The sequence below is a fragment of the Girardinichthys multiradiatus genome, chromosome 3, assembly GCF_021462225.1.
Source record: "Girardinichthys multiradiatus isolate DD_20200921_A chromosome 3, DD_fGirMul_XY1, whole genome shotgun sequence".
NCBI classification, from domain to species: Eukaryota; Metazoa; Chordata; class Actinopteri; order Cyprinodontiformes; family Goodeidae; genus Girardinichthys; species Girardinichthys multiradiatus.
In genome coordinates, this window is record NC_061796.1 from 34,054,157 (window position 1) to 34,067,005 (window position 12,849).

Sequence of the window (12,849 nt, forward strand, 5' to 3'; positions counted from 1 at the left end):
AAATCAGGATGATATGTGATTTATTTCTAAGTGAGACATTGACGTACTGCACAACAACTGAAGTTTGCGTTTTGTTGTTAATGGCAGTTAGAAACATCTGGATTTTATTTATGTTGCTTTTGGTAATTTCATAGTGACATATTTTTGTCAGAATTGATTTTTGTGGTTTTATATAATGTGATCCTGGTTACTAGATGTTTTTTAAACTTTTTGCTGGACTGTTGCATGGGTTGGACCCTGCGCCAGACGAGGGGATTGTCAGACTGAAGTAACATGGAATTACAAACGTTTTAGCACTCATGGAAAAAGGGTAGCTCATACCTCCAGTGAGGACTTAGTGACAATGCGAGATAGATGTTGTGCTTTGTTTATATAAATGGTGCATAGCTCCCTAAGATCACATTCTGAAAACCTGTCTGAAAGATATGGTGTTGATTCTTTTGTGAAATTTTACATCTCCACCAATTAGACCATTTTTGAAATTTTCTTTGGGTATTCTGAAACTATGGAAATAATGACCTGTAATCAGACCTTCCTCAAACATCATATGTCACATTTTTTTAATATTCAGAATATTTAGCTGATGGTCACTGCTAGTATACTAGGTGGAGTCAGAAGATTAATTCTCTTTAATTTTCCTGGATGTTTTGATGAAGTTCATGTAGTTAAGCACCCAGGCTTGAGAATGGGACTTTGAAATTAAAAATTAGCCAAGGGTTGTGAAGGCTCTGCTTATTATTTTCACTTACGATTGAGACTTTTGAAGTGCTGTTTGATAGGTCTCCTAGTTTGGGCATGGGGATATTGCTAAGATCTCTGCCTTCCACATCTTTGTGTGAAGAGAGGATGTTGTTTTACTGTCAAAACCTGTCAATTGTGCTTTTTCAAGTTTCACAGATTGTGAAGGCTGCATTGCTGGAAACAGCCACTTCCAAACTCCACTCTTTGGTTCCAGGAGAACACACTTGAAGTCCAGATGCTGGAAGGGCCCATATCAGATCCTACACCACTGTCAAGGTAGCAGAGCATGTTACCTGGGTCTATGCTACACTGGAAGGTGTTCATGGGAACACCACCTGAGCAGCATCCTGGTTCTGAACCTCCTACCTAGAGGAGCTTCCTACGACCGCCCACCTGTACCAGTCTGGTAACAGAGTAGCTTGAAGCGCGGAAGCCACTCAGGAGAGGCAGCAGGATTTTTGTTTATGATTTGTTTTCTTTGAAAAAAACTGTTTGCTTTCAGTACCAGAGGAAAGGACATTCCACTTCAAGGTCACAATGCACCTATATGGAAGATGGTCTGTTCTGATGCTAATGATTGGAATTTCAAGTATTTTTATTACTCTTGTGTTCATTTGGGGAAAGGTACAGCAAAGACAATGTGTGACTAATCTTAGTAATTATGCCAATAATACTCATCAGCTGATCCGAAGAGAGATTCATCACTTTTCTGACTACCATGATCATGCTGATAATGTCTGGTGGCAATTGATGCATCAAACCGTGAGGAAGATAAGAAATGACAGTTGCTATGTTTGTTGTTTGATTCCACGTGCTATAAATGATCAACCATTTTTGGTACCTGTTCCTACTGAAACTGCTTCTATTCTAACTACTTTCTTTCCAGATAGGCAACATAACCAGCTGGTGGAGGTTATTTTTCCTTGGCTGAGGAATTATATTGTAAGGCAAAGCAGAAATGTTAGTAGATTTTCTAGTGAGCCTACTTTAATATGTGCTACTACAGGAATTCTTTATAGATTTTGGGGTAATAGGAATCAATAAGATATCCAGATATAGGTACAGATATTTGTATTGCACAGGATGAAACCACACATTATTTCCTTGGAAAGACAGAGGGTTGCAAAACTATTATATCTATTTCATGTGCTTTAATCAACAGACATAAATTTGAGTCACGTCCTATCAGAACTACTGCTTATACCATTTCAGGATCTTTGGTCCCAGAGCCTTTTGTGTTAACTCTTAATCTTACAGCCTTAAGGAAGTAAGTTGTATGGCCAGGCAGGTAAATTAACCAGGGTTCTTGTTACTTTTCTTAGTAGAGGTAGTAGTACTCGTGTCCTAAGAACATGGTTTGGATGTGTGGAAATAGATTAGATCTGTATCTGCCTGCTAATTGGTCTGGAGTATGTTATTTAGCTCACTTACTACCTACAGTCACAACTTATGATTCAATCAGCCCATCATTAGAGAGGAAGACAATGCTCAAATGGCAAAAGAGAGCTAGGATTCCATATTGGAAAGGGATTTTGGGTACACTTGTTCCTAGTTATGGTGTTGCTAATGCCACCCATAGGATTAATGAGTTGTCAGTTGAGTTAGAAAATCTTACTGCTTTCACAGAGGTTTCACTGTTCTGACCAAGGAGCAGCAAGTTCTTAGAACGATGAGTTTGCAAAATAGGATGGCTTTGGATTACCTGTTAGCTGAGAGAGGGTGGTGTTTGTAATTTAATTGGGGAACAGTGTTGCACTTTTATTCCTGATGTGTCTAACAACATGACAAGTATCCATGATAAATTAGGAGAATTGCTGACGGCCCAACAGAAATTAAATGTGGGCTCCTCTTGGAATCCTTCATTACTGGTGGTTGGACATCCTGGGTAATAAAGATTGGAGTAATTTTTCTTTTTCTTTCTGATTTTTCTTTTATAGTGTTGTATATATTGTTTTTCTTGGTTTTATTTTGATTATTATCCTGGGTGATGGTTTTGAAGAATTTTCCTTTTAGTTGTGATTATCTTGTAATCAGAAGAAAGGAGTTGTAATGGAAATTATTTTATTAAGTGCTCTAAAGTGTTCCAAAGTGTATGACCTTTAGGTTACCTCTCTCCTCAGAACATCTGTGTTAGAGGAGGAAGTTGTAAAAGCCAGTATCAGATGTTTAATGGTTAAAACCCATCCTTTAGGGTGATGTCTCAGGAAGAGCAGGTGGTCTGCTCGTAGATAACTTTGTTACCTCTGACCCGAGGAGGGTCTAGGGCCATAAAGCACAAACTCTTTTAAGTTGAGGTAACACCCACATACTCTTTAAATACTGTGTGTAAATGTTGATCGGGGCTCTGCTTCACTGACCAAGCTCAGTGACAGGGTCTTCAAACGCTGAATGCCTTTGAATAAAACTTATAAAGACAAAGTCCAGACTTTCTTTTGTTGTTAGTTAATTTCTCTCCCACTTTGATAGGAAAATTCCACTACAACCCCCTCCCATCCAAGTTCTAGAATTCAGAGAGAGGTTCAAGGGTGAACCACAGCTCATCCATGTTCCAGAGTTTTGAAAGGGGTTCGAGGCCGAGCCGCCTCTAGTCCATGTTCCAGAGTTTTGAGAGGGGTACAAGGCTGTGCCGCCTCTAGTCCATGTTCCAGAGTTTCAAGAGGGGTTTGAGGCCGTGCCGCCTCTAGTCCATGTTCCAGAGTTTCAAGAGGGGTTCGAGGCCGAGCCGCCTCTAATCCATGTTCCAAAGTTTCGAGAGGGGTTCGAGGACGGACCGCCTCTACTGCCTGTGCCAGAGGGGTCCGTGGGTGGACTGCCGCTGACCTTAGTTCCAAGGCCCAGTGACTGTGTTCCAGGCCAGATTGACTGTGCTCCTGGCCTGACTAACTGTGCTCCAGTGCCGACGGAGTGTGCCCCAAGGGGGCAAGACTCCACGCCTGACTATGAGGCGCCAGATTCCACGCCTGACTTTTTGACTGACTTAAGACCCGACTTTGACCCAGACCTTCAATCGCCTGACTCCAAGCCTGACTCTAAGCCTGTCTGCAGGCTCCAAGGTTCCTCTACTCGGTGCGTCCGACCTCCTGACCGAGGGTCCTCCACATTCCGTCACAGGCCACTCAGACACCAACACCTATGCCGGAGAATTACTGAGCACCGCCTTCTACTTTGCAGACCTCCTAAACACTGGCTCCGTCTTCACAAACTTCCTGATCGTCAGCTTCTTCGCCACTGGCTCCTTCGCTGCAGGCCTCCTGACCATCAGCTTCTTCGCCACTGGCTCCTTCGCTGCAGGCCTCCTGACCGTCAGTTTCTTCACCACTGGCTCCTTCGCTGCAGGCCTTCTGACCGCCAGTTTCTTCGCCACTGGCACCTTCGTTGCCGGCCTCCTGACCGTCAGCTCCTTCATCGCTGGCTTCTTCGTCGCCTTCGGATTGCCCGCCCTTGCTTTGCGGTTCTCCAAGACTCTGTTTTAGTTTGAGCTTTAAACGATGGACTAGTTCTCCCCCTATTGGATTAATTTTGTTTTTATTTTTGCAGACGCCATAGTTGCTTTGACGTCGCTGCTTCCAGCAGTTATCGTGAAAGGTGAGTGAATCTTAATTAGTATAGATCGGTCATCTGCATAGATGTACTTAAACCAATGCATAGCATTATTAAGTATTGCTATAGTGTATAAGGGTGTTCATTAGTGCACTTTGCACCAGGACACCCTAGGCAAAAGGTCGATGATCGACTTTGTTGTTGTGTCATCAGACCTTCGGCCGCATGTTTTGGATACTCGGATGAAGAGAGGGGCTGAGCTGTCCACTGATCACCACCCGGAGGAGCTGGAGGAGGTGTCTGGGCAGAGGGATGTCTGGGTGTCTCTACTGAGTCTGCTGCCCCCGCGACCTGGTCCCGGATAAGGACGACGAGTATGAGTACTTGTTATGGTGTTACTGACTTATGGTGTACTTTCTTCGTACTCAGAATTAGAATTTTTAAAGTTCTTAGTCGAAAAATAAGAAGAATGCTCCCTAAAATAGGGAGCAAAAATCCGGTTGGTGAGCAGCTGGAGTTTAGTATTCAAAATAAATATCACATATAAAACATAATAAAACTTTTAGGTATAAACTATTTATCATATTCATTATCAACTAAATTGGAGAAGGATTAACTGCCATTGGTTTGTATTGCTAATACTTTTTAGCACCACAACAATTAGCAAGTCCCACTGGTATCCGACTTACAACTTGAACTTTTATCTGAAGCCATTCCCACATACCACCTTCGACATCTGAGACAAATCTAAGACACCATTATCATTCCGTAATTGATGCAACATTTGCTAACCATCAGACTGTTATGCAACAACTTTAAATGTGTAGAATGGTTATTTGAATTTACTTAAATAAATCAGTCTTTATTTATTTAGCTTAATAAAGACAGGCACCTTCACTACTGAAATGCAAGGCAGATACACAATAGTGTGACAGGGGTTTTAAATTTCACGAAGGTTCACTCCACAAATTAAAAATAAGTAAATCGTGAAGCTTCAGCCAAACTGAGACATTTACCTTCCGTTGCCGACTTTCCACTGCTCCAGAACCACTTTGTGTCAGCAGACCATGTTTGCGGGGTGGGGCGGTGCGTCTACCACGTTTGCGCAGCACCACACAGATCTGGGCATACACCAGCAGCGTTACAATAAATGGTACATAGAAAGAGGCTACAGACGAGTAAACCACGAATGCTGGGTCTGCGAAGCTGCATGTGGTGCCTTCCCGGCTTGCTGATGCAGAAAAGGTCAACAAGAAAAACCAGGTATTAGTTTTGCAGAATAAGTTAAACAATCAAGGTGCAAGATATTAAGTCTAAATTTTGAATAAATCATTAGATGAATATACAGTACATGATTTTTTGAAGTACAAAAAAGTCAAAGTGACACAGTCCAAGGTCCACATCAATAAGACTCCTACTTTCACACAGAATGTAAAGGCTTTTCACTGTCCTAAACAGCATCACCATGAATAGTCTTGCTGAGATATAACTCCCCTCAAATAAGTAATTATGATCGGTCTATCAGTGCCATTTTGGATGAAGTGTTTGACCAGTTCGATATAACATGATACGATACAATACTTCTTTATTGTCAGAACAAGTCTAAAATTTGTCCTGCATCACAGCACTGTTGTATATAGACATACACTATATTGCCAAAAGTATACGCTCACGCATCCAAATAATTTAAATCGGGTGTTTTCCGATCCCTTCCCTGGCCACAGGTGTATAACCTCAAGCACTAGGCATCCAGACCGGTTCTACAAACATTTGTGAAAGAATGGGTCGTTCTCAGGAGCTCAGTGAATACCAGTGTGGTACTGTGATAAGATGCCACCTTGGCAACAATACCGTCATGAAATTTCCTCGCTGCTAAATATTCCACTGTCAACTGTCAGAGGTATTATAAGAAAGTGAAAGAGATTAGGAACAACAGCAACTCAACCATGAAGTAGTCGGCCACATAAACTGACGGAGTAGGGGTAGCAGATGATGAAGCGCATAGTGCACAGAGGTTGCCGACGTTCTGCAGAGTCAATCCCTATAGACTTCCAAACTTCATGCGGCCTCCAGTTTAGCTCAAGAACGTAAAGATCTTCATGGAATGGGTTTTCATGGGCAAGCAGCTGCATCCAAGCCATACATCACTGAGTGCAATGCAAAGCCTTGGATGTAGTTGTGTAAAGCACGCTGCCACTGGAGTTGTGGAGGAGCATTCTCTGGAGTGATGAATCACGCATCTCTATCTGGCAATCTGATGGACGAGTCTGGGTTTGGCAGTTGCCAGGAGAACGATACTTGTCTGACTGTATTGTGCTAAGTGTAACGTTTGGTGAGGGGAGAATTATGTTGTGGGGTTGTTTTCTGAAGCTGGTCTTGGCCCCTAAGTTGTAGTGAAAGGAACTCTGAAGGCTTCAGCATACCAAAAGATTTTGGACAATTCCATTGTTGCAATCATCCATGTTAGGGGATAGACCTGCTGGGCTGCGTAGTTCGACATGCGCAGCTCAACAGACATCACAGCTCTGACGTCACCCGGGATTATAAAACCCACGGAAACCAAACTTTCATTGCCATTTCCAGCGTGTTTCACGGGACGACGCAACAGAGGCGCATATCTGGAGAGACAAAAGCTCGCTGGCAAACGTTTCCTCCACATGGCCATTCCCAGAAGAGCTTGAAAGATGGAAATCTGTCTGATACAAGAAGGTCAGAAGATTCATATACCGATTGAAGACCACGCCGACACTCCGGGCCAGGTGGAAACCCACAGAGGTTCTATTTCCAAGGAGACCCCTTGTTGATTCAGTCGACTGTAACAGTCGAGATCTGGATCTCGTAATTATGAGACATCCATTTTGTCTTTGGCGAATGCCAGGAGCTTTCGTGGTTCCCCGTTTCTTGTGTGTGTGTGTTTTTTTTTTTTTATCGCTAAGAGAATCAAAGTCTATTCCCACTTGTGTCATGCTCACTTTAACCTAACGGATATCAGTCAGCCATCAAACACTGTTTTCCAACACATCGGGTTTAATTGTAGTCTTTTATTACGGATATAAAAGGAAGGAAGCAAACTCTGCTGGACAGGAAAAATTAGGCATCCTGAAAAGATGTGAGTGTAGGCTTGTTATTCTGGTAGATCACATTCTAATGTAAATAAATACATAAAGAGTAAATGTCTCCAAATTCTCAGGACTAAGTATCTCCGATGAGAGAAATAAACACAGTAAAACCTACAGAACCAGGTTTATTTCTTATTATTTTATTCCCCCTGTGTCGGGGGGAACTGATATTCGCAGGGGAACAACACAAGACTGGCTTCCTCTTCTTCTTCTTGTTGTTTGATGGGGGTTGGCGAATGCTTCAGATGCATTACCACCACCAACTGATAAGTAGTGTAACAGCTTCATCAGGGGTTTTAGATTCATACTTGTAAATTGTTGATTCCTACTTGTAAATTTGTGGTTTGTACTTGTATTGTTGCGAAGTTGTAACTCTGTAACTTGTTTTCGTAACATCTAAAACTGTATTCTCTCAGATGAAACATCTGATGTCACATGTATGTATAAGATGAAGAAAAGGCACAAATACAAATCTTGAATCTATTCATGTTTATTTACTTGCATTTACAAATTTAGACACCTATGTATTTTTTTTTACAGTTATCTTACCCCAAACACTATCTTCCCCCATCATCTACTTTTGTATCTGCCTGCACTACAAACACATACAGATTCATTCATCTGCTTCTTTGTTGTGGGTTTTATTGTATTCTGACTCATTGTTTTATTCAGTTTGAACAAATATGTTGCCCACATTGCTTGTTGCGAGAGAGGAACATGGCAGATTTGCAAATATTCCTTGTTTCTTAAACTATTAGAATTTGAAGCCAACCTTGTGTTGAAATTGATAATACAACAACCTAAGCATTTTATTAATCGAAGTTTCATCAAAAACTATAAAAGCCCTGCTTGCATTTAAAGGGTAATAGTGATGTAACTCAATCACTAAACACTGTCAGCAGAATGGAATAAGACACATCTCAAGCTGTGTCGTAATGTACAAGCTGTGGAGAGTGAGATGTTTTTTCACAGCTTGACTTACATCATTCAGTATCCAGCTGTGCTGGGTTGTTGGAAGTAAGCTCTCATATTACATTGTGATTCCCACTCTGTCTAAAGCCCTCCCTTTGAGCTCAGTCTAAGAACTTTCAAAGCTTCAGCCCACCCCAACCACAGAAGCCTTTATCAGCACAGAGGTTGGCTGCTAAGCACCACCACTTCAGCTGCTGCACGAGGTAACAAACTAATCAAAGATTATCTCTGTCTAATCACTTTACAAAGCATCATTTGTTGCAAACCCAATGGGAACAAATTGTATTGCTGATTATATTGTGTTTTTTTCTAATGGATTTTTAATGATAAAGTCATATTAATACTTGCTAATGTTCCCAGCGTCAAAGATTATTCAAATTCAGAGACAGCTGTATAACAGTATTGCTGTCAGGCAACAAAATAGGTGAACATCTTGATTGAAAAGCACTGCAAGTTGTAATGCTTTTCTGCAAATCAATTTCAACATTTTTAGCATCATTTGACAAAAACATTAATGTTAATTGTGTCAGAAACTGTTTTAGAAGTGACACAATGTCTCAAAGCTGTTTTTTAGTCTTTCCTTCTCATAGAAGTGTCTCAAAGCCAAAATCTAGATGCACGACAATAATGGAACACGACTTGTGTGGGTACACTCTTATGAGCCACGCTAAGGGTAAATAAAAAAGAATCCTTGAGAAGGTTAAAATTAATAGGATATATAAATATTTTTGCACAATGAAGAGCTGGCATCACACAACCCTTGAAAGATCACATTTTTTTCTAGGGAAACACGACTAAGTTTCATTGTGTTCCCTTTATGGACCTCATAAGTCTGATTCTTTTGAACATCTCATTGGCTGGTTGGTGCACAGTAATTTTAGAAGTACTTTCACCTGTGTTGTTCAGTCCAAACAATAAGGGGCAGGAGATGGCAAAAGAGAGAAACCACACCACAGCGATCATCACAGCAACCCTCCTCCTGGAACTGTATCTGGTGTTGTAGAGCAACGGCATGGCTACTGCTGTGTATCTGCAACAGCATGCATGCACAGAAAACACACAGGTGTCACATTAGCATGTCTCTCACACTCACTGTGCTTGCTTCCGAACAAACAGGTCAATACAGAACAAATAATTTCTAATAAATCCACTGGGTTAGTTATCCCACAGTCGTATTCTGACATACTTTAAAGAAGAACCATGGGCACAAATGCTGTCACTTCTTTTTTCACAGCGACAAGGACACAAAACTCACAACTATCAAAAGCAATTGAAGTTGTCTGCTGGTGGGTGGTTTAAAGTGAGCAGCTCAAATCCCGACGGCAGCCAGGAGGTCACAGACAAAACGCAATCAGAAACTGTTAAAACATGAGTAGATTCTGCACAAATTTCCAATATGTATAGGTTGGTTCAGGTTTCAAAGCCCGCAACATATAATCACATAGTGAGCCTGGAGCCATTCTGATTCTTACAAATAAGTCTTTAAGAGGAGGCTGTGGAGCAGTCTCATAGCAAGGATTGAGGCATTGTGCAGGTTTGAAAATTACAATGCAAAACTTTATCTGCAGTTAAATAATTTTTTTTTGTTAAACTACTTCTAAGGGTAAAGTTACTACATTACATTTTAAATGACGGTTGAGAAGTCTTTGCAGACGACTGCTATCTGAAGTCAGGAACACATGGACCTCATCAGAGATGGGAATTTCTCTTTGGTTGTTCTTTGTCATTACTGCAACTGACTTCAGTCACTGTCTTGTATCTTTCTACTTTTATATTTCTTCAGCAACAAAACTAGAGCTTGATAAATTAGTAAAAAGATGATAAGGGAGTTTGATCCTTCATTTGGCTGTTTTGACTCATTTTGCTTGGAAACTGGGAGACTACACAATAAAAAAAACATTTTATTATAGAAATTTGTGTTAAGTAAAAAGTATGTTCAGTACCTTTTTAAAGGTTGTTCTTTTCAAAAGAAACATTTAATCTGAAAATGAGCCTCATCGGAACACATATTCTGATTTACTGAATATCAATACCACTACAGACCTATTACTGTAAATCCATATCTGACAAAGCGATCGCACTACCCTACTTGTGTTACAAGTCTGTGGAAATTTTTACAGCGGAACGGCTTTAATTATGACCAGTTTTACAAATTCTCTTGTCTTCTCATCAGTATGTTACAGACTTTCTCTGTCCGAAACTTTGTCATTCATGAGATTTTTTTTAAAAAGCTTTACTTGATTTTTCCGTTCTTAAGTTTTAGAAGAATAGGACATACTCATGCTTAATTGCTAAAGTTATAATAACGATTCAGTTCTCTTGGAGAAAGTTCTGTGCCTCCTTAGCGGATTTTTTTTCCCCATGGAAAAGATGTCTGTGCTTCATAAAAATCGTCTTTGGTGTGGCACATAGTGGTGCAGGAGTTAAGCATGTGACCCATGTACCAAGGCATAGGTCCTCGACGCAGCTGTCACAGGTTCGAATCCTAGCTCACTGACGTTTTGCCACATGTTTTCCCCCTTTCTCCACCCCATTTCCTGTTGGCTCACTTTCGAAAAACCTGAGAAAAAAAAAAGTCCACTAGTGCCTAAAATAAAAGTCTTCTTTGAGGTATAGTTTTGTTTGAAAGTGGCACCAAATTAAGCTGTTAAGCAGCCATCTATCAAATGTAGTAAACAGAAAGCACAGTTCCTTATCAACAGACAATCATAAGACAAAGAAAATAACTTTTTGTACATTAGTGCTGCATGTGCATCTAAAGGCTGTGCCTTAACATTTGAAGGGTTCATGCATTTGTTGCTAAAAATACTACTTTACTTGATCTCAGCACTACGACCTGAACCTCTATCCCAGTCTCAAACCTTTTACAGCCTCTTTCAGGTTTTCTTCCAGAATATCCCTGTAATGAGCTCCATCTATCTTCCCATCAACTCTGTACATTCTTCTTCTCCCCGCTGAAGAAAAGCATCCCCACAGCTTGATTATGACACCCCAATGTATACAGTATATACAAAAAATTGATTGATAAATCAAAATAAAGTCTTGTGTTTGCTTCATATAAACCAAGATAAATTGATAATACTAACCCATAGAGGTTGGCAAACCTAAACTCAATCATTTGTATGTTAAAAAAAAACATATTTTTCTTCAGTCAAGCCAGAATTAACCTTGTTTTGTTTTGTTGTTTTTCTTTTGTATCCCCCAAAAATGATTAAAGACTTTGTCCTTTACCAAACTGTGTGTTTGTGTGTAAACTAGTGAAACCTAAATATGTCGGTTTGAGAAATGAAGGCACAGCTGTAGACGATTTGCCCGCTGAGTGTCTGGTCACCTCCCTCAGGACACATGAAGAGGGCATCAAGTGGAAGATCAAATCATTAAATGTGTTTTTTACTAGTCTAAAAAACTGCCAAGATCACAGCTGACTGCAGAGGATGTTGGGGACATAAAACCACAGTCTCCAACCTGCTGGACAAATAAACAAGGGGCTTTTTGTCCAGTCTTAGGTGGCTGATAAAATATAACCTCAGTTTTTGCCATAAACCAAAAAGATGAAGTAGATTTGAATTTTCTGAAAAGTTATTCTGAAGAAAAAGATAATCTGCTGTCACAGATACAATATATAAAAAAAGGTATACAACAAAAAGGATTTACGGTATGTTGTTTTTGTTCATTTTTGATCACTATCCACCTTAATGCATTTTGCAGATTGTTTTCCCTCTATTATTGTTTAGATTTTGTTTGTCTGAGTTTTATTTCTCTGCTGGCTGTAACTAAGAGCTAAGCCTCTCTGATATTTTCCCTGACTGCCATTTCAACACCTCTTCTGTTTCTTGTAATCACCCTCTCCAGCAGATAGACTCCTTTGTTGTCTCAGTTATTTTCTCTCGTCCTCATTGTGGGGTCAATAACTACCTGACCTTGTTTTTTGCTCATTTCTCTTTTTGTTCCTGGATTTCCTGTTTCTAGGGCATCTTTGATTTTGGTAGAAAAACTTTTGGCTTCTTTATTTGCCTTCCTTGTGTCGTGTTGGGTTCATCTTAGGAAAAAAAAAACAAGGAACCCCACCTGTCGATGCTGATGGCACACAGGTTGAGGATGCTGGCGGTGCACATCATGACATCCAGGGTGAGCAGAATGTCACAGTGGATTAGACTGAAGCGCCACTCTCCTACAACCTTCATGAACACATAAAAAAGAATAAAGTTATGACTCGGTCGTTCTTTATAATGTCACAAGTGCACTTATATTGTACTGTTTGACCTTTTCAATATGTTATACTGGTTCAAATGCATTAAACTTACAAAGACAACCACAAAATTGTTCTGTTAAACGCAGTAAAACCTAATGTAAGCTATAATGGCAGTTCCTAATGCAAGAGGGCACCTTATGCCTGAATGAGTAGCAAAAAGTAAACTCAGTATTTACGTTAGTATTTAGTTACATGAAGGCCAGCCAATAAAAAAATTCAAACATA

At 40.3% G+C, this 12,849-nt stretch overlaps 1 protein-coding gene across 3 annotated transcripts in view; it reads right to left on the minus strand.

Moving 5' to 3' along the window:
* The window catches only part of drd2l (dopamine receptor D2 like), a 45,814-nt gene that overhangs the window by 12,471 nt on the left and 20,494 nt on the right, over window positions 1-12,849 (minus strand). For all 3 annotated transcript variants that reach the window (XM_047362136.1, XM_047362138.1, XM_047362137.1), the window contains 3 exons: window positions 12,441-12,550; window positions 9,266-9,402; window positions 5,298-5,512 (listed from right to left, as the gene is read on the minus strand). In XM_047362136.1, coding sequence (XP_047218092.1) covers window positions 5,298-5,512; window positions 9,266-9,402; window positions 12,441-12,550 — 462 coding nt within the window. The remainder of the gene's footprint in view (window positions 1-5,297; window positions 5,513-9,265; window positions 9,403-12,440; window positions 12,551-12,849) is intronic.